The sequence below is a fragment of the Ischnura elegans genome, chromosome 5, assembly GCF_921293095.1.
Source record: "Ischnura elegans chromosome 5, ioIscEleg1.1, whole genome shotgun sequence".
Classification (NCBI taxonomy): domain Eukaryota; kingdom Metazoa; phylum Arthropoda; class Insecta; order Odonata; family Coenagrionidae; genus Ischnura; species Ischnura elegans.
In genome coordinates, this window is record NC_060250.1 from 45,705,629 (window position 1) to 45,730,164 (window position 24,536).

Consider the following 24,536-nt stretch of genomic DNA (forward strand, 5'->3'; position numbering starts at 1 on the left):
GCAAATTGTCGATGTGTCTCCGGAAGCTGTTGCATTCAACCTTGAGAGACATTAAATATTATTAATTCTGTGATTTATCATAAGCCTTTATAGACAGTAATGGCTTTTGGGGGTTGAGAATTGGAGGGGCTTTATCAATGAAAGATATTTTGGGTCTGAGGGGTATTAATTTAAAAAATAAGTTTGCGCAAAGTTACAACTAAGTTCAAAGAAGCAAAATTAGTTTTTTAGTCATTGTGGGCAAAATATGATACTTTCATTTGTCCTAAAAATTATTTCTCTCTTTCTTTAAAAAAATTATAAATATTAATTACTACTCCTAAAATACCAACTTTTGTAGGGTAACCGCCACCCTTAATCGCCTGCTGGTGATGCTAAAATGACTTAGCGGAAAGTTATGTTGAGTGATGAAAAAGATGACCATAACTCCAGGTAACCTATTATTTTAGTAAAATAGTAGGAGTATACTTTATAATAATCCTCTGCTGCTATCTACGAATCATACCTTACGCTCTGTATTGGCTAACACTTGTTGGAATTTCATATCGTGAAAAAAACGAGATACTTGGCATTATTTCACAGCTTTTATTTAATTTCTACTAGTATAAAATCTTCTGTGACATTGACACTGCGTCATTGATGAAAAACGGTTTATTCCTTCGAAAGTTATACTGAAGCGTTGACTCTGGTCGGGTTAAAACTAAAGGTAAAAATTATCAATGAGTGAAAGTTGATAGAATTTATATGCTGTCAACAATTTAGTTGAATGGAAAGTGTTTAAGCAGTAACGTCGTACTGAGATCCGGCAACCATTAGGTATAATTTAGCGTGAATGATATTATCAAATTCAATAAATCCCTGGACAGAGCAGAGAATTTTAATTTTACTTTATTTTTTAGATGCTGTCCCACCAAATCTCGCTTCACACGATCGAATCGAATTTGTTAATCACGTATTGCATGCTTAGAGCATATCCGTTCAATCATGTTTGGGAAACTAATGATGGATGAGTGGTGAAGGCTGTTGAAGAAAATATTATGCACGGATAGAATGAAAGGGAATAGGCCAGGTATGAATTTAAGAGAAAAATTCTAGTCATGGAGGGGGACAATGATCGCAAGCCTACGTACCGGCAGAATACCTCTAACAATATCATATCCCTTTGGGTTTTTTCATGCACCAAAGATCGATAACAGGCTGCTATATAACTGATGATTTCAGGCTTAACTTTGTGAAACCATTCCATTATGGAAATTTAAACATTAACTTGAAAAAGCACGTCCCGAGTTTCATAACATAGTTACATCGTCTGGTCACCTAATCAAAAATAGTCTTCACAAAATATATTATTGGACCTAAAAAAGTTTATTTTTTCACTTTTCATATTTCCATATTTTTTCAACAATTGTTTATTTCCGCGAGTAACAACAAAAATAAAATATATAACACTTTAAAAAAGTTACGAAATATACTCTCGCGGAGCTGCTTAAGCTCGCTCTTCTGCAATTCAAGGGTTGAACACTGATACTGGAGTGTTATTGTCCCGGTATTCACCCTAAGGACGGCGGGAAACCCGTAAAACCACCGTCAGGTCACCATACAAGCTGCTGTGTTTATGATGATGTTCACTTAGCCACCCACCTGTTTTGCTTCGAGTCGCCGAGGGCTGAAGTGGCGCCTGCCGCTGACGCTGCTCCCGCGGGCGGGGGAGTGTCCGACGCATCGCAGGATCGCCTTCGCTTGCACCGTCGGGACCTCGAGCACATACATGCCAGGACCGCGACGGCCACGGCGGCCGAGGGCAAGGCCGCCAGGAAGATGTCCCCCAGGCACTCCGTCTCGGTTGGCTCCCACGGCAAGGAGACCGAAGAAGAGTCGTTCACCCCGTCGCTGCGCGAAGGGTAATAAGGGGAGCATACAGCGGACGCCCAGGGGCGAGCCATGGTCGCGTCGGTAACCCTCTCTCGCGGGCACTGCCTCTGGTGAAGCGGTCACGTTGTTGTCAGAGGCAGGCGAGAGCATGCGGAGTCGACAGCATCCCGTCCCCGAAAGAGTTTTCGCTCTCTCGCTGCTCGCTTGGTCGGCCTCGGAGGGATAGTGGTTTCCCGCCTGTCGGTGTGTGTGAGTATGCGTGTAACGAGGTGGTGGGGGAGGGAGACCACGTGGTCCGGCGTGACGTAGTCGTGCGTGGGAGTTACCCCAGGTTTTTTCGCGAAAGAAACTCGGGGTGGAAGGGGTTAAGAGGTGAGGAATTATTAGGTCGACCTCACGTTTTGCTGGAAGAGAAAATCCTGTTTCGGAGGAATGTTGGGTAATGTTGTTTTCTTTTGTTTCTATCCCTTACATCGCCACCGCGAGGAGGAAAATGCCTGGACTCGTCGATGCAGGAGAGGTTCCAATCGCATCTCTTTATCACTTCATTTCGATCACATACCGGGGAGGATAATATAAACATTGGTTCCCGTCTGTTCTATCGCTCCGTCGCGGATAGAATTTTCAGCTTGCGAGACGATCGAATCCGTTTTCCACTTATTTCCGGCGGAAATTCTCTCCACGCCCACCAAACGGATGCGATGTCCACGGAGAGACCCTGAAATCGAATGTCGATGCCGGAAAAAAAGGATGGGATATATTTTTTTTGTCTTCCCTCCCTCACAGTCACCTAGTATGGCTTGCCTAGTGAAAATAATTCTAATTGCTCTCTCCTCCCTCTCCCTTTACGGCGGTCGGCTTCGAAAACCGGCTGAGGCGACAATCCCCTTTTGGTTATAGGATTGGGGGTGACGACGGTGGAAAGAACCGTAAAGAAAAATGTGAGGAGCAAATAGATAGGTAACCGTGTAGGGGGTGGGCTTTGTTTTGCCGTACGGCGTCGGAGGGGCGGTGAGAGACAGTCCGAAGTATGGAGGGGAAGAGGGAAAAGTGATGCGCACGAAAATCCGATTATCATCACAAACGTCAAAGCACACACATTCTCACTCACACGAGCACAGACCGCTGAATATCAGGTGAAAAAAAAACGGTAATCCACGGGGAGGCAGACAAGTCGCGGGTGCCGGCGAGGTGAAACAGCTGTCTCGCGTCGAAGACCTTTCTCTCTCTTGTCCACTTCCTTTCACATTCGCAAGTAACACGCCCCACTCCGTCGGCAAGTGCACGGACACATTCGCTTCAGGGGAGTGAGAGTAGAGTGGACTGGCCTGTCTCCAATGTGTTCGTCCTGACCTCGCGCGTCCACGCACTTTCGCCCACCACCTCGGGGAAATCAGTCGAATTCGAGTTATCTCCGCCGTCAGGAGACCTTCTTCCGTGTGGCCACCTCGGATGCAGTCGAACTACCAGTCATGTGGTGTTATTTGTCGTAACTCATGGATGTGAGTGACGGATGTTGGAGGGATGCGATCCAAAAATTAAATCCCAGTCCGGATAGCGCACGATTAATCGCTAGAATCCCGTTGCACCGCAAACTAGGATATCTCTTGCTGTCGGTTAGGATAAACACGCTCTCCTATAACGATCTCGTGAGAGTTTCCGGATTCTCAGGCGGTTTTCGTTGACCATGCAGTCTATAAAGATGAAATGCAATCGACAGTTCACAAAAAAGTGTTCTCTCCTTTACTCACGGCCATCGCCCGAGTCCCGATCTTTCGCACATCGGAAGTGGACGGATTTGATAAACACGTTCACCGAAAAAATCACATTAATGTTCGCGGATTCTCCGGTGGTTATCGGTTGCCATCTAACCTAATGTTATTTATTTTCACTCTCCAGAGTCGCGACAAATGATGGGATGCTTTTAAAAATTCACGCGCCGGTCGAAATATCGCGGACGGCCGTCCGCATCTCCGCCACACGTTCTTGAAGTTCGGCCCGTGCGGGACTCTTTGAGCGTTTTTAACTTCTCTCTCTCTCTCTGGTAGTGGGGAAAGTGTTGTTCCAGTACGACGAGAAAACGAGGCCGGAGTCTAGCAGTGAGGATCTCGCGGGCGGAGGGATTGGGGAGTTAGGGGGGGGGAAAGATGAGTGAGGTGATGGGCACGGGTGGGATGGAATCCTTTGAATCCTTGTGGGGGGGGGATGAGGGTGGGGCAGGGGAAGTGTTGAGATCGAGAGGGGGAGGCTTAGGGGAGATGTATTGGAAGGGGGATAGGGGGGTCTGCGGTGGTGTGGGTTGCGTAGTGTGGGAGAAGGAAGCGTGTAGTTTGTGAATTCTGTATACACAGGCCTCTAATGGGGACCTCCCCCCCCACACTCCCCTCGAGGTGGAGGGTGGTGTGGTGGGATATAAAAAAAAGGGGAAAGGGCCGTGGAGATCCCCCTTTCCTCTTCGGAGGGACGTCGAGGAGAGTTTGCCCCGGGCTGGGTCGAATAGGGGGGGGGGGGGCGAGGGGATCGGAAATTAGCGTGGGAGGCGTGAAGGGGGGGGCGTGTTGGTGGGATGGTTGCACTAGGGCAGCGCACTTCCTATTAATGCTCCCGACTAGCGCTCAGAGCGGTCTCTTCTTTTATTCCCTGAATCATGCACATCCCTCTCCAAAGCGATTCCGACTGCATCTCCAATGCGAGGGTCGTCGCCGCCGCCCACTCCTTGAGTTGTGCGTGCGGTTGTTTGGTGCGCTTCCGGATGGTCTGCTGAAGATACCGCAGTGGAGTGGATGCGGATGTTGCGAATATACGTGTGGGAGTTATCGTTCCGCAATTTCGATTGGTGATTCCCTGTCGCTAATACTCGAGTTCGAAATTGGTGACGTTATTTGTTTATCAGCACCTATCGTGCATCCAAGTCTTCTTTGCCTCACAGCTCACGTAGTTATTCTGAGGAGCGTCCACCAGCATTTGTGAATTCCACCTGAGAAAGTTAACATGCACGACTATATTTTCTTTTTCAGCCCTACGTCACTCGCGTGTTGAAGTTATGTATGATGAGATGTGCAGTTTGGGCTCTGACCTCTGTAGTCCTCTGTCACGAGTCAAGAGCCTCACAACAGGCCAATCACGAGGCAGAACTGACCGTCGCTAATTAAATATTTAGGGAGAACTGAGCGCACCTCCTCGTCTAACATATTTTTCTTTGTTTTAGCCGTTATACATGTAAGTCCAATGTTCGAGTTACTTTCTTGCTGTTACATAATCCTCGAACTATTGCTTGGATGTGACTCTCACTGAACGCAGGGAAGCATCACGACGCATTATAAATTATGCATCCTAGAATTGAGATAGGCGCAAGGAGTGCCTTTTAGATAATCTTTGGACTAATGCGTCTCAGTTGAACGGGAAAGGGAAGTATGACATTGCATTATTGATCATACATCCTAGAATTGGGATGTACGCAAGAAGCAGTACCATTCCAGTAGGGCACGAGAAGTGATTTTTTTTCCACGCGCAAAAAGGGGTATTTACGCTCCTCCCCTTAAGCCCTGTTGTCCCTTGATTGTTTTCCCTCCATTAGCCTCCCCCGTGGAGGAAGGGATTGCGTCTCGTCACGCTCTATTGTTTTCCCCGCGGGCTTGTTTCCTCGTGAGATCGGCGACGCCGCCGTAATCAGCCTCGGCATCCCCTCCCCCTCGTCAGCTCTGCCCTCCCCTTGACCGCGTCATGCGCTCAGCTTCATTCATTAATCTCCACCGCCGCGCCGGTCTGCTGCAACGGTCTCTTGTATTCCCTTCATATCGTTTGTTCGCCTTTCCCTTCCTCCTAGAGTTATAAAACCGGACGAATTCCGGCACGCACTCCTCTCGGCCTTCTTGAGGCGCTGGACGCTGAATGTTTTATTCCAGAGTGGACGTGGGGATGTATCCCTCAATTTTCACTTGTGTTAAAGCGATGAATTCTTCATGGGCTCGCAAGCGGAACGGACGGACTTTGTTGGACTCGATGGAAATACCTCCCGTTACTTCCTATTCTCTCCCAGTGAGCTGTCTGACGAGAGAAAAAATTGAGGTCGTTACTTCGGACTGTTAACTTAAATGAAGGAATTTTTTCGTCCACCCTTCACCCCTTTAGATCGTCCGATCGTGAACTCTTGGAGGAGCGACGAACGAATGAGGAGACCATTGCTCCTTCTTCCTCCTTAGATGCTATGGTGCTATGGTGGTTTTTCCCTCTACGCAGCGTCAGAGGAGGCGGGCGTATTGAAGCTACGTATACCTGGGGCTAACGGGACGCGTAAATAAACGACGAGGGTGACCGAGGAAAGAGCATGACCGGCGCCGAAGTGCGGTGCGCGCTTTCTGAGAAAAACTGTTCCGTGTGGGAAAAATGGTTTGGGAATGTCACCAGTTCCAGTCACCAGAGGTTGAGAAACCGTAGCCACCAGTATGCTCAGTTCGTTCGGCTCTCGAGCGAAGGCCTCTTTCAAGAATGGTTCGTAATTATCCGGACCCTCTCGTGGAGGGTGAACCTTTACAAGGGGATGAATTAAGGGGGGGAAAGGGTTCGTCGTCTCTCAAGGAGTTATGGGTGGAGAGCGCGGGGAGAAGGAGTCACTGTCACTTCACTCCGCAATTGACTCTTTGAGATAGGTTATCCCGGTCAGGTTAATTTTCATTGCGGAAAGAAAAGCTGAGTAGACGTTGTAACCGTAGTTGAGACAAAAGGACTATCTTTATGCGCTAGGAGAGCTTATTTTTAAGTATTGCACTCTAGGAAGTTGCGCCCTCGATGATTTCGCATGTAGCTTTCCTAAGGGTTTTCATCATTATGTGGACCGTAGAATCCTGGGATGTTTTATCACTATTCCAAATTTAAAGTAATCCTTACCAAAACAAAGGCGGTAATGCCTCAAGTTGTTAGGGAACACTGTAATCTGTGCATCTTTTGCAGTACCTATATCAATCGGCAATCCACTTGACTCCGGAGTGACTTCAGGAGTTGACTCCGTAGAATAACTTGTTTATTCCGGAAATCATGGAACGTCGATCACAGTTCAAGCTTGGAATTTTTATGATGAGGATGTGCCCCAAATCGACTCTGTCTTTGGAGTGAGATGAAATGTCTGGGCTGCACCTGAAAGAGAGTTTACCCGTCTGATTAGAAAGGATGATGAGAGGTGATTTTGCGACGCGGTACGGAAGCCTCTTCGGCACTCCCTCATCCGCAACACGGCACACGCACAAACATGGCACGTCCTTGCTCATCGAGTCACGGATCGGGACTGTTTCTTCTCCACCGACTCGTCCTCCTTGCGATGTGAATCTCACTCGCCTTGGCCTCTCTCTCTCTCTCCCTATCTTTCTCTCTCCTTCACCCTTTTCCTCAAATCCAACCCACCGACATCCCACCTCCCGCCTTTCCTCCTCTTCCCTGCGTCTTCCTGCTCGGCGGCTTTTCATCGCCTCTCCCTCTCTTTCCTAACATCTTCCTTGATCCCCCCCGAGTTTACGATTGACTTGCAACCGAGTTGTTAATAGAAACCGAGTTATTTGTGACGATTATATTTTTGGTAATTTTTACTTGAAACCGTTGTATTGCCAATCTGGTAGCTTTTACTTGTAATCTATTTTTTTTTCTTTGGGTAATCGTTGCTTCCTCTTTATTGACTCTTGTCGACAACGCGAGGCCAAAAATGACGTGATAACACTTACGACTTTGGGAAATAAGTATGCTATTGCTCTTCTGTGTAATTATTAGCTAAGGTCGTTGGTTTTTATTGATATTAGTAAAGTTGTTAAGCATGTCGCTTAAAAAAAACGAAATGGAGCTTATTGTCATGCATTAACCTCTTGGAGCATTGATAATAGAAAACAAGTTTTAGGAAAAATCACTGTTATTGTAACTGTCGCTAGTTTCTTTTGAACATTGCAATTGATGCGTGCATCTGATTACAAATTTTTAACGTTAACATTAAATTGGCCCTGTTCTTTTTCTTGGTATTTTACTGGTATCTGCGCGCCCTCCGGTACGCAGCCATCCGATCTCCTCTCAGCTTCCTTCTCCTCTTGCGCCATCTCACTCGCCCATTCCTTTTCTCCTCTCCATCCAATGGGGCAAGACGCGACCCCTTCTCAATATCTCAATTCATAATTCCCTCCTCTCCTCGGGCTGGCCACTGCGCGCCTCCGGAATTTTCCTTGCGTTGTTGACTCACGCGCGACTGATGAGCAGGGCCAATGTCATGGGGCTTCGCAAGGTTCACGGTCGACCCGAAGAAGACTGGAAGGATTTCTCGCTTGCCAATATCGCATTTAAAATTCATGCACGTCCACCTCCTGTTCTTCAGTTTATTTTCATGCGTAGATTCTTTTGAAGGTTTCAAGCATGGGATTTAGGGATTAAAGGAGCAGAATTTGCGAATATCATATTCCATGCTGTCTTGCTACGAAGAAACTATGGGACATTTTCTTTATATTTTGCGAACAATATGTTGACAGACTTTTCAATGCCGTTTAGACCATTTATTTACTCTTACAGATATCAATTCATTCAGTTCTTTGGATCGCATGTTGGTTCAATGTTATTTGTTGAGAATATATTTTAGGCATTTCTTTATTTTCATTATTATTATTATTAGTTTTACATTCGAAATGTTTATATTTTCATTTATTTTGTGGGCATTAAAATATTCATATTTTTTATTTCATCTTTGAAATGGATGTAAAAAACAGTATAGTTCTTTATTTATTCCATCATGTTTTTCACCCGCTCGCGCTCACTATTATTTATATTGTCAGAAGTGAGATGTGAGTAACTAATTGAGTTTTAAGATTTTAGTAATATATAGCTAAATTGACTATTTGTGGGTTCTCTCCGGTTTTGGGATTCAGTTGTCGATATTTTGGTGCCTATCGTTGTCATCGCCTTCTAGACGGTGATTGAGCTTAATGCACCAAGGTTTGCTGTACAAACGTTTGCAAATTTATTGATGCTAAATCCTTGACAAACATCTAACTGACGTTCTTGACCAACACCATATTAATTACTTTATCATCGGTGTTGCCGCTTCCGGCTCATATTATAGAATATTTTACTAATGACGCATGTTTTTCTGTATCAATGCTAATGAGGTGAATGTAGCGAGTCATCTTCGGGGCATGGCAGTGAACTACTGAGCATGTTGATTACAAATCAGTGTTATAAGATGATTATGTAATTATCATCGCTTTATTGTTTTAATCCTCCCACTTATTAAATATTTATAATACTGACAATATTCGCTTAGCCCTTCTGATTTCTGCGATACGATGATAAATTTCCTGGCAGTCTTGCTACGAAGTAAACTATGGTTTAGTTCCTGTTTATTTTGCGAACTATGAGTTGACAGACTTTTCGGCGGCGTTTAGACTATTTATTTACTCTAACAGATATCAACTCATTCAGTTCTTTTGCTTGAATGTTGGTTTAATGTTGCTTGTTGTGATTATATTTGAGTATTTTCTTTATTTTCATGCTATAATAGTCAGCAGGTTTCTTCTGAGTATTTTTTTATTAATTGCATTCGTTAAAATAAATTTCCAGGGACACCGGTGTCTGAGGTTTCTGCTTGTTAAAATCCAAGTATACAGGATTAAGCTTGAGAGATTCTCGAGGAGTGGTTCATCTCGCTACATTCCGAGTAGCCTCTTTGTAGTAGAGTAGGGCATGTAGACTTAAGGAGGGGGAAAATTCCTATTTGAGTTCATTCGTCTGTATCATCTCAGCGTCAAGATATTTGGTTGCGCTCAGTAGTTCCTTTTTTAACGGCTAAATTCTTGAGATACGCTAGGTTTTGTGATCACATAGTCTTTTTACCCGGTGGCTGGTCCCATTCCATTTATCTTTCTCCGCTAGATTTTACTATGAGCTAAACCGTTGCCTAACAGCAGCATTAAGTTGTCTCAACTGGAGGTAGATTAGTTTTTGCGAGAATAAATAGATGATTCTGGCCAATTTATTGTTTCGTTTATCTCAGAGATTCTTGTAATTTTGACGACTTTCTTGCTCTGCTCAAAGGCAGAGGCTTATAGCAGTGGGCAAATTATTACATTTCTATATTGAATATCGTAGGTATAGATGGTACGGAGAATTCCGCGGTTATTTAATGACCGCATTTTGTTCGGGTTTTGGCCGTGTTGATTCATTCTGATGGAAAACAGTTTCGCCTGCCTTCCAGCTGTCGTCGTCAGGTCCTTCGAAGGAAATTAGGCTATCGTATCTATATTTCGTGAATGGGTTATTTAGTAAGCACGTATATCTGAAGGTTTATTTGAGAGCCTTAAAATTAATGGTAAGATTTAATACTCTAGGCCCGCATTAGTCCTGATGGAAACCTGTGATTCTGTTTAATTCCAAATGTAACTATTAGCTCATATTCATTACACCAATAATACATTTTTCATGGAGACAAAATTCCACCTAATCTGTTGGTCTGCATAGAAAATGGTATGTTGATAGTAAATGTTCACGTTGATATTCCGACTTGGCTCACAAATTTCTTTATCCCAATGAGCCTTTCAAAGCTAAAAAATGAACCTTTGATTTAACGGGAACTTAATCACGTCTTTTCTCTCGTGATTGATTTGCCCATACTCTTATTTGCAATGCGATCTGTCGTCCCCATCCATCCACTTTTGTGACAGCTGGTAGGATAACGTGTGGGTATAGATGTTTTCGTGAATGATGATGATATAATTTGTGCGATGTTTCTCTTTCCTTGATTCAGAAGTTATGCCTGCTATGTGAAGGGTGGGCGTTGAATAAATGTATGCGTTGACTTGATTCGTTTATTAATGAAAGAATCGAAAAAGGAGGGTCGCGGACCGCACCGGGTTACGCCGTCGAATGGGGTGGTATCATCTGGCAAAATATTACTTGCTTTGTTTCTTCATCAATCTCCAATGTTACTTTTATGCGTTATTTAAGCTTTCCGACGGTAATTTATTATTTAACTGAAAAAGTATCTCTGGTCCGTTCGCAATGAGTATAAAAACGTGCCATGGTTTTTCGTGTAGAATACCTCTTTAGTAATTAAATTAATAAAGTGTACTTTAGGGAGACAATTCTTACGCTGACTTTACTTGGCTTAACTTGTCGTGATAATTCAGACTAATGGCTGAAATATTCCGCCAATCAAAGCTCACACCTTGTACCAATCTTGAAATCGATTTAAGCGAACTTCGAATATTTCATATTGCTGTCAATAGATATGATTATTTTCCTTGCAACTGGCTACTTTCAAGATGTACTTGATCTTTTCACTGCAAATTGCCTTTCCCCCTCGAGTTAAGCCACTTGAAGTTGTTGTGAACCAGTAGCCGCTCATCTCAAGTGTTCAAAAAAATAAAAGTAATTGAGGAAGACGAGATGTAGTGGAAGGCTTCTTGACTCATTAAGAAAGAGGTGGCGCCATACCACAAATTTATTCAGTAACGTACAACGGGTTTCCACCGTTTGGTCATTCTCAAGCACGCTGTGAACATTTAAAATTCTGAGGTTTTATTTAAATTATTTGGACGAGTGGGGATGGGGAGTGGAAGGGGGAAGATGCGTCATTGGGTGGTGCACTTGGGGAATGGGATGGCAAGGTGTGCCTGTGGCCCGTGAATGTTTGTTCATTCATTAAGGAACTGCCCCCTTCTTGCTCAACTTCCTATGTTTCCAGGTCGAGTCTTCGGCCTTTCCTCTCCACGTGAACGATCTCCGGGTCAAATTCATGTGAATGTTTCTCTTTAAGGAGATGTTTCGTCACGAGAGAGGTGGCATCTCCTTTTTCCCAGCATTTCCTGTGCTCCTTCATCCGGGTGGTTAAGCCCCGGTCTGTTGGACCGATGTACAATTTGTTGCCATCATTGCCTTTTATTCTTTATAATCCTGGCTGTTGACGAGGGTGGATTTTTATCTTTTGTTCGGCAAAGCTCCTTTTCGAAGGTAACTGGGTCGGAAAAACAAGTTCTAAGATTATGTTTTGGGATACGTTTATCGATTTTGTATGAAATGTCGCCAATGAACTGTATTTTGCACCAGGTTTTGGAATCGGGTGGGATCAGTACGAGGGCACACAAATTTTTAATCGCAACGTAGCGTTTTTTTAATTTTTTAGTATATTATTTTGTTATTTTAGTCATTGTCAAGATTTATGTGTTTGATTATATTTATTTCTTATAAAAATTCCACCAGTTGAAGAGTCAGGGACACCGGTATATGAATTAACGAGTGGAATATTGTCAGCCTGTGCGTTATGGGATGAACCGAGTCTATTAGAATCACTATATCATGGTAACAATTTTAATGTACCCTCCGAATTAGTGTTTGTTATTGTTCAGGAATACCATAAGTGAAAAAATATTCATCCGTCCACTTTCGTCTCTCTGACTTAAAAATTTTGGTATCTTATTTTCTACTATTAAGAGGATTGGGACCCTACCACAGTATTGATATCAGTCATTCTCTATAGTTCATAAGGGTTTGAAGTGAAGCTTGATCAAAATAATCTGATCAACATTTCAAGGTAGTAATTGGTTTGTGACATGGTGGCTTGATAGCCATATAAAGAGCCGAATATTGAGTTCCCACGAAAGATATTGAATCCAGAAGTCCAACAAGGACTAAACCGAGAAAATGAAGGTTTAGGACTTCAGCAAGTTATTATAAAATGAATTGCTATTACATTCCGCGAATATTAGAACGTATAAGACTTAATCGAGCCCTCTTCTCTGACTTTAATCAACCTTATTTTAAAGACCAGAATAATTAATCATTAGAAAAGTATAAATATAATGTATTTTCTATAGGTGGGAAGTATTTTTAAAAAATATATTAGCCGACGCTATGAAAAAATAATGGAAAAATGAAGCATTTTTGAGGGCAGAGGAATCCATACAAGATTCCAGGAAATCGGGTAATTGAGGAAATCTAGGAAAGTCTGCTCGCGCGTATAACTAGAAAACAGGAAGAATGCACTTTAAAGTTACAGTTGGAAAGTATGCGTATGATAAGACCAAAAGCATGTTGGAAGGACGAAGTCCAGGCAAACATTTGTACTCTTGAGGCGGACAGAAAAAGATGACGGAATGCTGTCGGATAGGCTAAATATCAGTTTGGTATGAATGTATGTTTTCATCTCCAAAAACTTCTTGAGCACAGTCTGTATTTTTGACCGTGACTGGCTCCATGCGTAAACATTTCTTCTTATTAAATTTTCGAGCATCTTACATGTATCTTGAAAGAACCCTGAAGCCTCAAATGCTAGTGGGCCCATTAACTATTTAAGGACGCCAGAGACGCTGGAGTCGGCTGCGGGACTTCCGCTTGGTGAGCTCCTTCAAGATCGCTCTGCCTAAAGCTTTGATGGATCGAAATTAATCGGAAACAGACTGCATTCATGGTTAGCCCCGAATTTCGTCTTATTTTTTTGAGACGGTGATATTAGTGCATAACATTGAAATGACCATTTTAGAGTAATGGGTTATTGTGCATACATTATATCGGAGGCTAAGTTCTAACAATACGTATCTCAAAAATAGCAACTTTTCAGGAGAGCAAAAAAACGATTAATTTATTTTACTTGTACACTGAAATTAAAAACCAAAAGTTCATAAAACTGAAAAAGAAATTTGCCAACAAAGAGTTGTTTTTTGCTTGAATTTTATGTTTTAATGTTATTAAACTTTGTTTTAGATACCTGTGTCGAACCGGCCAAATTTTGAGATACGTGTTGATAGAATTTAGCCATCGATATGTTACGTATTGGTATTTTTTGCCTTGTGATACTGAAAGTGCTCGGTTCATTTAAAATATGGCCTATGATGGAACATTTAGGGCTTTTTATCTTACCGATTACTGGAGTATATCAATCGCCTACAATCTCTATGTATTTAATGAAAATTATTGAAGAGATTAATATGGAGTAAACAATACTTATGCTGTTTAATATGGAGATTAATTTGGCATTGCATGAAGCCGTTGTGTGTTCACAACGAGAATGAAAATTAAGTTTTGAACTAGGCTTTGATATGGATGTAATTAAATTAGTGGGCGACAAAAGTGCTCAATTATTACCCATCATTCTTGGCAATAAAAAAGTGTTGCTAATTGATAGTAGTTGTAATGGATTGATGAATAATCACTTAATAGGCGAGCGAGACATACATAGGCGATTAGAAGCCGAACGTCAAGATTGATGTTGCGAAAAAAATAACCAATGCGAAGATAGAAGGGACCGTACAGTCAGTGGCGCCGACTCCATGGGACCTGAGGGGGCTCGAGCCCCCTCAAAAATTCGTTTTGGGAGTGAGGAAAAAATGTGTCAGGCTTGTCGATTTTCCCCGGAGTGTCCAGATATCGAGATTCGTGTTATCAGGGTTCTAATGTTGATCATATGACTCTTTTAAAATGCTTAAAAAACTTCAAACTCACTTCTTATATAATTTTCCGGGGCAAGATCCCCGGTTTGGGCCCCCCCAATATTTTTCGTAAGTCGGCGTCCCTGCGTCTAGTTGGAAATAAATTTAGAAAAATTGGAATTGATAGTAGGTTTAGAAAATGGAATGATTTTTTAAACTGAAACTTTCCGTTAGGTAGCGCTAGAAAATTCTTAGTAATGGCTACAAATTAATAAGAAAGAATAATAAAATTGAATAAGAAAATTCTTATTTTTTTATCTCTCTAGAAAAAAATTGATAAGTGCACTGAAACGGTGAAGTAAGTTTGGGATCGTGATGAGTGACTTCAATCCTTACACCCATACTACTACAAGCTGTAAATCTACTCACGCCTTGGAAGGAGGCAACCCTTGATACTTGATGTTACATTGAGCACACGATCATGAACACGCTACCACTGACGTTTCCACCACTGCGGTATGCATGCATGCCATTGATATTGAAAATTAAATTTTTAGAGCGCTTTGGAAAATTTGCAATGATAATATGCCTCTCAATCATTTTTAAAATCCCTTTTCGTGATTTTATTGACATTTTGGCTCCTTTAATTTTTTTTCCAAAGCCCTCAGTCTGCTTTTTTGTTTTATTTCTCTTATAATAACATTAGGAAATTAAAACGCTCTAAAAACGTTCGATGCGACCGTATCTTACGCATCCGTGCGCGTTGATTTGAAAACCTGATGAGCACTGGCGTGATGAATAGCACGATTCCTCCCGAAGTCGACCAGGTTGATTGCCCCTAGGGTTAACGATTTCGACAAAAATTAGCACGTCGTCTCTTTTATTAGAAAACTAAAATACCAAAGTTTTCGTTATAAATGCATCGTTTTAAAAGATAATGTGATATTGTAAAACTCAAATTTTACATAAGCGCCCTCGCATTAGATGTCATATGTACGGAAATAAGGAAGATTGAAATGCATGCAATAGTTCATTTTTAATGTATTAATTGAATGGAGATAATAATTGCGTTATTTTACAAAATTTGAAGTAATTAATAAAGTTTATTACAAATTCAATTTTTCAGATCTATTTTTGACCGTTTATCTACATCCGTATGCCAATGGATTCATATTATTCATCATTAATGCATACGGAACAATGTCTACTATTACTTAAATCATGTGCGGCCAATTTTTACTTACTAACCATTCGATTTTCCTCATTTTATCTTGCTATCCCATTTTGCTCGCATACCATTCATAATTTTCTGAGAAATATCTTTGCACGCATTCCACTCATAATGAAAAAAAGAAACTTTGTGCTTTCACATGAAATATTTATTCACACATTCTTACGACCATGGTTTCAACGATGCTCATCTGATGATGATGTCTTACGTATTATTCTTACTTATTGTTCATTTTTCATAATGAATCACTTCCACAAAGTTACGCCTCAAACCATCAATTGTACGCATAAGTCACCGCGGCGTCCATCTTTAACGCTAAACTCTCAGTTATCGGTTCTCCAGGTTTTATCAGAGCGCTTCCTTTTCCATCTTCTTTTCACTAATTTTGGCTCACTAAAGCCTGAATCACACGATAATTTTTTTTCGTCGCGAAAGTAATCACTATCGCGATCACTTTTCCCGTCGCGAGAAGCGATCGCTCTAGTGATCATTTTTCTGAATCACACGGTCACTCCCGCCGTCGCTTTTCGCATCATTTCCGATATCACAGCTCGTTGTCAAAGGACCCGCATCACGAAAATATATAGCGTGTTTGTTTATCTATGTCGTTCCCACAATTGTCAAACGTTGCACTGCAATCGCTTCATACGGGCATGCGTTCCGATTGGCTGATATGGGGTTTTAGTGACGGTTTTAGCGACGGATAAAGCGACCGGACTAGTGATGAAAAATAGGGATGGGAATCCCCATCGCGATCGCGAACGCGAAAAACGATTGCCGGCGACAATCATTTCGCCTAGTGATCGCGATAGTGATCACTTTCGCGACGAAAAAAAATGATCGTGTGATTCAGGCTTAACCAATAGGATAGGAGAAACAGAACCCTTTTTTAATGAAAAAATTGTATGATTATCTTAGTCGGGTATTTTTAAAGTGACTCACTGTTCTTATATCAATTTTTGTAGGAGACAAACTTCTTGGTTTCCCGCTGATTTCTTACGGAGTTGAACGCAATCATCGAGTTTTTTCCCAACTGTTTTTATCTTGAGTCTCACTTTCCTCGCTCGCGATGATTTACACAAAACCGCCTAACCTTGGTCATCTTGTGATTAATACTCTTGGGATACTTTCGAAACGATTGTCTAACACATCCACTAGAGGGTACAGCCCCCTCGCTGACTGGCTCATCAACGCCTGTTCAACCGAGGACCTCACTGATTTAAACATCATTCCTCCCATTTTTACTCCAGCTTCCAACCCATCCCACGCTTCTCTTACCATCTCCTCAGCGTACATGCTAAAAAGCTGCGGCGATACTGGAGAGCCTTGCCTCAAGCTTAGGCCAATGCTTGCCCAGTTGAAAGGAAGGGGCTTATCAAAATATTGTTGTGGTTACATAAGTGATCTCGGTGGGACAATAGGGTAGTTTCCTTCATCAAAGAAAACAAAAGGCAATAATTGCGATTCGTTACCCACCATTAGTGTATTCATAATATACAAATTATTTCGTTTTATAAATGCCGGTGTAGACGAATGGCAATGGTCCATTTTTATCCTCATTTGAAAAGGGCCAGATTGGCGCCCATGCGATGCCACTCCACGTGACGTCACAGGGACCTAGTTTCTACAGGAGAAGATAGGAGTTATACGTCGTCTGAGGTTACCAATGCATGCATGAGGCGCAGAGCTCAGGGAAACATGTCTTAATAATCACTTATTAAAACTGGCTAAGGTCGGAAAGTTTTCCTCATTTGATAAGGTATTAATAATCCTTATTTAAGCCAAGCGCTACCAGGCGGCAGGGCACTAGGCTACCCGCTGGCAGCCTGCGACGTATCAGCGCTAAGCCTCGCCTCAAGGTCACCTCACCGGGCGGAGGGGGAACCAGAAATACGACGTACGGAGAGATTTCCCATCATTCCTACTAACGCGTCGCGTTTTCGCGCACTTGAAAATTTTCACTTTTCATTTAATCGCAAAAAATAGATATTATCATTTAAAAATCTAAAAGCGTGAAATACGTACTCCAGGAGTAATAATCTTTCGATTAAGGCAATAAAAAAATAATGGGAAACCACCCTATTGCCTTTTGGTAGAAGTCATGAAATTCATGTGCAAGTATCTGTCCCACTGCATTTCCAGTTTATATTTGGTTGGTCTAAAGCACGTATTTGCTGATGTAGCGTGTTTCGTAGGTATTCAATTGCAAAGGAATGCTTTACGATTTAAAGTTAAAATGTTGCTATCACCGATATTTGCTGGAATAATTTTAGTGCTTCTCTAGTTACTTGGTGTAAATCCTACATTTTCCTAGCGGGACCAAAAAGCCATCTGCCTAATTCGCCTTGTAATTTATGCATTGCGTGACCTTCAGTCGTAAATGTTCTTCCAAATTTGGCGTCGCATTGTAGAATTTTCTTATATTCGTTACTATATTGTGTATTTTTCCATAAATTTTTAATTAATCGTTAGCACTATTCGCTGTTCGTTAAGATCCCACCGTGCGGCGAAACTAATGGTTTAATTAAAAAATATGTGGAAAAGTCGAAGATATTATCTTATACGTGATCTCAAGCAGCGAAGGCGGGTGTCTGCTGCACTCCACAGTCCCTCGGATATGATTCAGATATTAGAAAGTATAAGTGTAGGCGTTTGAACAGCACTTAATTTGCCATGGTTTGGAAATATCATGCAATGCTGGACGATTAAGCAATGGTCGCCCAACCCTTTCCTTCCACAGTGCCGTATCCACTCAAAATTTTCGTTAGTTGCGTTCATGGCTTTCACCTTACTTTCCCCTTCATGCCGTCTCAATTCTCCATTCGCATGAAGGCGGTCGACGTCACGTTTTGCTCATCCGAGTGTCGTAAAATTTTGTGACATGTCTACGGAGTCATTGATCATGTTTCGTTACTACCCATCTAAGATAAATGCCTACCCAAATATTTTCCGGCGCCTTGAAGTCACTAAAAACAAATTCCTGGTTATGCGGAGGCTTGTAAGCTTGGTTCTCGGACTGTTGTGTTAAGGTAACATTAAATTAGATACAATTAAACGCTTTACCTACGTAACGAATGTGATCAAATTGTTATAAAATAATATTTCCTAACTGTGGTCACAGAGTTTGAATTAGGGTTGGTACTGACTTGCTCCTTGAAGTATAGGAACTCGGTCTGTGCCAGTATAGTAAAGAAGGCAATGAGACACGAGGTTATGAGTTTATATCTTCTCTCTTGTATGGTAACTCACTCGTTAACTCTCCTCATGCCGAGGGGTCCAGTTGCGTAGGTCCACAGGCACGCAAATTCGGCTATGATCCCAGCGTCTTTAAGTGCTCATCCCTCCCTAAGGTATCCTCAATCCTTCAAAATATGTTATTGATTTTAAAATCTGATGTTGAACCCGAGTCTTCAGGTTTGTTTAAAAGACTTGGTAAGGGAGCGCTTAATTCGATATGACGTATTTTGTCTTTCCGTATTTTGTCTTTTTTTCGCGGAAAATTTTTCGTTTTAAATTAATTTTAACATCTTAAAATTTGCTGAGAGTACCGTATGTAGAATGCTCTGTATACCCTTTTCAACATTTGACTATCTTAATTATGAACATTTTACGTCGAGGAAATAGTAAGGCAATTTTTTAAGTTTGAGATACGGTCAATTTAAAAAGAATCTCAGTATAACCTGAATTTATATAAAATTTCAAAATGTTAGGGTAAGTTCTGAACGAGGTATTCCTTGCGAATAAAGAGTCGTATGATGGAAGCAATAGATACGTCCTCTGGCGAAGTCGCTGTGAGTGAGTGATAGATGCAAATAGGGGATCGGATTGTTGTGGTGGCTCGTGCTGTCTTCCCATCCAGTCGGTCCAGGTTCAAATCCCGGCATTGGCGGAGATGTTTCAGATACTGCCCTATCCTAACTTGGAGTGCTTTGTGGTGGTCACTTAAAGTACAACTCTCCGTCCGTCGGATAGGGCTTCACGCTCTGTGGTCTCGGGTTCAAATCCCAGCGGTGGCAGAGACATTACAGGGATCCCTGCTTGATTGTTGTGTGGAGGACATTTCAAACGCAATACTCCGTTCGTCGGATGGGATATTAAGCCGTGGTCGCCTTGGCGCCTTTTGTGAAGAGCAGACTAATGCTGACGCCGGGTTTCTCTCCACCCCTTCCTTCCCTACCCTTACTTCATGGCGAAAATTACTTCAGCAGTCCGTTGTTTTCCTCCAAATGCCATACCATAGGTACAGTTTATTTTTGCGTCGAAACCAATTTCCAAGAACCCCCGCGCGGTTGTTGCCAAGTTACATTAAAAAATACACTAGCATTGTATTTGAACGCGAGAAAATTATTGTTTCCAGTGTAATGTGCTTCAAACGGAGTGGATGGATGAAGCAATGGCTGTAATCACCGTGTCCGTCAAGGTGACTGTGACTGCTCATCAACATCCACCATAGCCGATCCCCACGCCTTGTCTCGTGCCGCCTTCCATCCGAGCATTTGCTTTCGTATCACGTACGAAGCATCCGATTTCCTTCTTTCCGTATCTAACTTCTGGCAATAAAAATCTTCAAGGACTTCCCTTCCTCGGACAGAGGAGTGTCAAACCAACTAATGAGGCGTATCAGAGTTGTACGTAATGACTCAAGAGTCGTCATTCCTCAGTTGCACTTTGTCTTGTTGCTCTGTGAGTTTCCCGAAATAGTTCGCTAAGTTTACTACTTTGGCTTACTGCGCACTGTGTAGGTTGGCGTTCGAACCCATGATCGTTTTTGCTTTGTGCTTGAGGCGTTTCCATCATTCTCACCGGTGTGAGTCCGGCGGAAGTGATGTCAAAACTATCCCGCCAATCTTTCTTCGCGTCGTTTTTGCAGAGTTTGCTAGCATGCGAAGTGCAAGGGCAACATCTATTTCGAAAATGACGAATGGCCAAACTTCTTGATAGTTGTCGAGAGAAGGTTTTATTCCGAGAAGAAATTTTGCGTGCCTTTTGCCATCGAGTCCAAATGGAGATAATGTCCCAGGGCCTCTTATTATTTTCAAGGTTGTCTAGATTTCTTCAACTTTGCTCCTTTGTCTTCTGAATCAGATGTACTGCGGGAGAGGAATAATTATTGAAAGTTTACTAACGATTTCGAAAAACGAATGTGTGCCCGTTCCTTAAATAAATTGTGAATGTGCATTGTTAAAAGTATAAGTGATATAAAATTTAGGAAGGGTGCATTTCTCCATTGAATGTTTCCAAATTCCTTAAGCGCAAATTTAACGTTGGCTTTACATGAAGATTCGATCAAGCCTATTCGTCCACTGGTATAAAATGTTGTTGTTCGTAAATTGCTGTTCGTTCTTGTTGATTGAAAAGTATGGCTGGACTCGAGGGAATTCACTATGATTAAGCTCTTATAATATCCATTGAATAAAATTCTGCTTTTACAGTTGATTTTTTCATTCATAAATCAAATTTAATTATATGTTTCGCTACCATTAATATGCGTCGTTCATTATTATTGCTACTTTTACACGGAAAATTCATCCAAAACCGTAAATTAAATGCCAATAATATGATAATTAGTGAATTTTCTTTTCACTTTGTAATTTTGTATGCAAGTAGTCATAGTCTAGTTAGCCTCTATTGTGTTATATTGTAGTTCTACTATTTAAAGTTATTTTAATCGTATGTTTTTTACATCAGCCCTTCGAGTATTTTTATTTTATTATTTTTATATTTTTTAGCTGGTAACTTGAACGGACGTCATAAATTGTGGAAATTAAGGTATTCGTTACGTATTTTCACGATTCCGTGCAAAAACTTTGAATCGCGCGCACAAAGTTTTCACTGTAGTTTATTGGTTGTTGGCCGTATCATGTGCCACAATTTGAGTGCCGCACGGGCGCGCGAGGTAGCAAAATTAGGAACTACCGCTGACGACAGACGAAGTGTCAATATTCACGAGATGTTTCAGATGTGTCAGTAGAGTGACGAAAATTTTGAAATGCAGGATTTACCCGAGGATTTTTCTCGTGGTAATTCTGCAGCTATGTATCCGAAAAAGTATTATTCTAAGTCAAATTAGTTGATATTTTCAAATATTATTGTCATCTTTGTGTTCCTGGAGAAATTAGCAGCAAAATGGCTAGCAGGTGATGTCTTTAATAATCTTTTGTGCTGCCCCAATGTGGAACACTAACTGTGAGGGATCTTGTGTTGTACCTTAAACATGTTAGTTCTTAGCTGTAATCCTTTTTATTTAATACATGGATATTTATTGCCTGACCTTGTGTTGTCTGTTCGGGGTGTACCTACATTTTGTGATCCTTCGGTGCTATTCTGTTAGTTATTACCAACTCCGGATGGAAATTTTTTCATAAAATATCGCTGTGGTGAAAAAATTTAAGGGGCTTAATTGATCAGAGATCATGAATGTCTTTTAAATTTAATGTTATTAAGATTCACCTTGTTCACTCATTGATCGACTACTTGGCTGTTCGCTTTCGCGTGGTGGGGCTCTGCATTGTAGGTTTGCGACTAATTTTAACCAGAAAATTCAATTACAGGTATCCGTATCATCACCAGAACTTCCCATCTAGGGCCAGCAATATGGGTATGCCTCCTGTTACAATGGGATTGGCAACGCAACAGCCTCATGTTGACATTGGGAATATGACAAGGTTTCCAGGTCTCGTACCTGGGATGTGGAATCAGCCAGTAAGTGGAATTTTGGTAGAAGAATCCTCCTGTTGGTGTGAATGTGTTATATAATGTGTGTTTTCTCATTCATTACCACACAATTCAAATATCACCAAAATTACCTGGAGCAGAAATAACAATGTAGCCAATGCCGGGTTCATACCAAATATATGCCCCTATTATTGATGTTTATGATGACCTTGCATTGGTTATTGAGATATGTTCCTACTAACAATAAGTAATTGAATCAGGAATTATGAATTTCACTTTACAGAATGCAATTTTCACTATTCTGCACACAACCGACTTAGAAAAGGGTTTTTTGTAATTTAAAATTTTAATGATATCAGTAGCGGATACAGAAAAAACTCTAGGGGGGAGCAAAAGATATCTAGACCTATCTTTACTTTTATCGTAATGAAAAATAATCAAGTCGCATGCAAATTTTACGAAGGTTTTATTTAAACTAACTATAAAAATATGTAAGACAATGGCATCCTTTGATATAAGAAAGTTACAACTGTGGAACTGCAATGTTAGGCAACGTGGGCGGACTTGCAAAGGGGGGGGGGGGGGGCATCTCCTGCACCCCCATATGTATCCGCCTCTGAATGATGTTAGGTTACAGTAAGTAACTTGAGTCGGAAATTTATTCAATTCGGCCAACTTCATTTTAATCAGCATGGGTGCTATCATGATTAATCTATTACTATATTCCTGTAAAGGACCACGTATGATATATTATATATCAGTACCAAAGTGATGGAGAAATTACTCTTCGTCTTTAAAATCTAAAGGATCCATATGCATTTTTTGTAATTCTTGTATCTCGTATTGAAATTGCCTCACTGCATTAAGGTAATGTCTTGTAACCACAGATTTAGAATTTGATGTGATACAGGGTAAATTGCAATTCACATTCTGAAAAGCAGATTTCTGTTTCATGGCATTATCATTGGAGATCCTCCTTAAGACAAATGCCATTGCCTAAAAAAATACTTTGTGATAGAGGTGGCTCCGATGGAAATGTACCAGCTGAAAGTTAATCACAGAATGAATTTTGAAACATTCAATTTTGGAGCTGTTAATTCAGTTGCTAGTTTTCATGAATGCTGAACAAAGCATATCCTTCCAATATTCTCGTTGTAGTTCTCAAATCAATATCACTTAAGAGCCAAACAAATTCTGTGGAATGTTGATAATAAAATTGGCCCTGGCACTATGATATTGCTAATCTGCCTGGCAATAATAGGTCCTTCAAGTACTCAGGTTACGTGTCAATCAATATGCCAATCAATTGTTCATCTTGGTTGAAATCACAGGTTCCCACTTTCTTATTGAGCTAGAGATTGTGAGGTAGGAGAACAATGAGATGCATAATTAAACAGCTTGCTGTCTGCTTCTCATACGATTATATTTTATGGTATGTAGTGTAAAGGAAGCAATTACTGTCACTGACTTTTAGGATGTGGCTGTTTTACAAAAATTGAGCCATCATTTGTTTTGTGAAGAGGTTGAGGTTGTCTAAATGCAAGGGTCACTGTACTACTTACTTGATTCCCTGCCGAGAGTCAAGTCTCAATATTGAGGGGGATAAATTCCTTGATAGTGATCCAAAGTATGGGTTTGAAATAAAGTTGGGTGGTTGATCATGTGTAGCAACTGGCTGCTAATCAAAATCAGTGTTACTGTTGGCTGTTAAAGTAGGTAGCCACTGAAAGTAGGAATTCTTCTAGTTCAAATGCAATGCATTCAACTCTAGGAATGAGTGGATAGTGTGGGAGGTGACAGTTGGGCAGGTTTTGCTGGAATTGTGACATTTTTAATATATAGATTGAGCCAATCTGATGGTTAAAAGTCTGATGTATTTGTCAAAATACAATAAGAAAGCTTCTATTCATTATGAAAAATTTTCTGTTCTGTCTCTCATAAAAAATAAATGATGATTAGTAAGTTTTTTGGTTTGAATGATACGTTGTTGTTTTTTATTGATTTTTCTGATTACCGTTGATTTTGATGTAAAGGAACTTATAAATAACTCCTTTATTCCAAACTATTCACCAAAAATGTGTATACCAATTACTGTGCTATTAAGTCCATGTAATATTTTTGTTTGCCTAGGTTCCTGGGCAACGATGGATTCCTCCACAGCAACAGCAGCAAAGACCTAACTGGAATGAGCAACAATTAAAAGAAAGAGAATATCTCAAACAGCAGCAGAAGTTGCGTGCCATGTCATATTCTAACAAGGTTAGTTGCAGTTCTAGTTAAGTATTGTTAAAGGCTGAAGTTTTTCAATTACTGATTACCTTAATAGGGTGGTTTCCTATTTTTTTGTTATTGCCTAAATCGAAAGATTATTACTC

At 41.2% G+C, this 24,536-nt stretch overlaps 2 protein-coding genes across 7 annotated transcripts in view; one reads left to right on the forward strand and one right to left on the reverse strand.

The window, feature by feature from the left end:
- The window catches only part of LOC124158811 (ATP-binding cassette sub-family C member 9), a 107,087-nt gene extending 103,042 nt beyond the window's left edge, over window positions 1-4,045 (reverse strand). For all 4 annotated transcript variants that reach the window (XM_046534146.1, XM_046534144.1, XM_046534145.1 and 1 more), the window contains exon 1: window positions 1,642-4,045. In XM_046534146.1, coding sequence (XP_046390102.1) covers window positions 1,642-1,943 — 302 coding nt within the window. In that variant the 5' untranslated portion in view covers window positions 1,944-4,045. The remainder of the gene's footprint in view (window positions 1-1,641) is intronic.
- The window catches only part of LOC124158812 (synergin gamma-like), a 160,745-nt gene that overhangs the window by 90,262 nt on the left and 45,947 nt on the right, over window positions 1-24,536 (forward strand). For 2 of the 3 annotated variants that reach the window (XM_046534148.1, XM_046534147.1), the window contains 2 exons: window positions 22,038-22,188; window positions 24,292-24,420. In XM_046534148.1, coding sequence (XP_046390104.1) covers window positions 22,038-22,188; window positions 24,292-24,420 — 280 coding nt within the window. Of the gene's footprint in view, window positions 1-21,404; window positions 21,624-22,037; window positions 22,189-24,291; window positions 24,421-24,536 lie in introns of those variants that run through there. The other variant, XM_046534149.1, reaches the window with a different exon arrangement.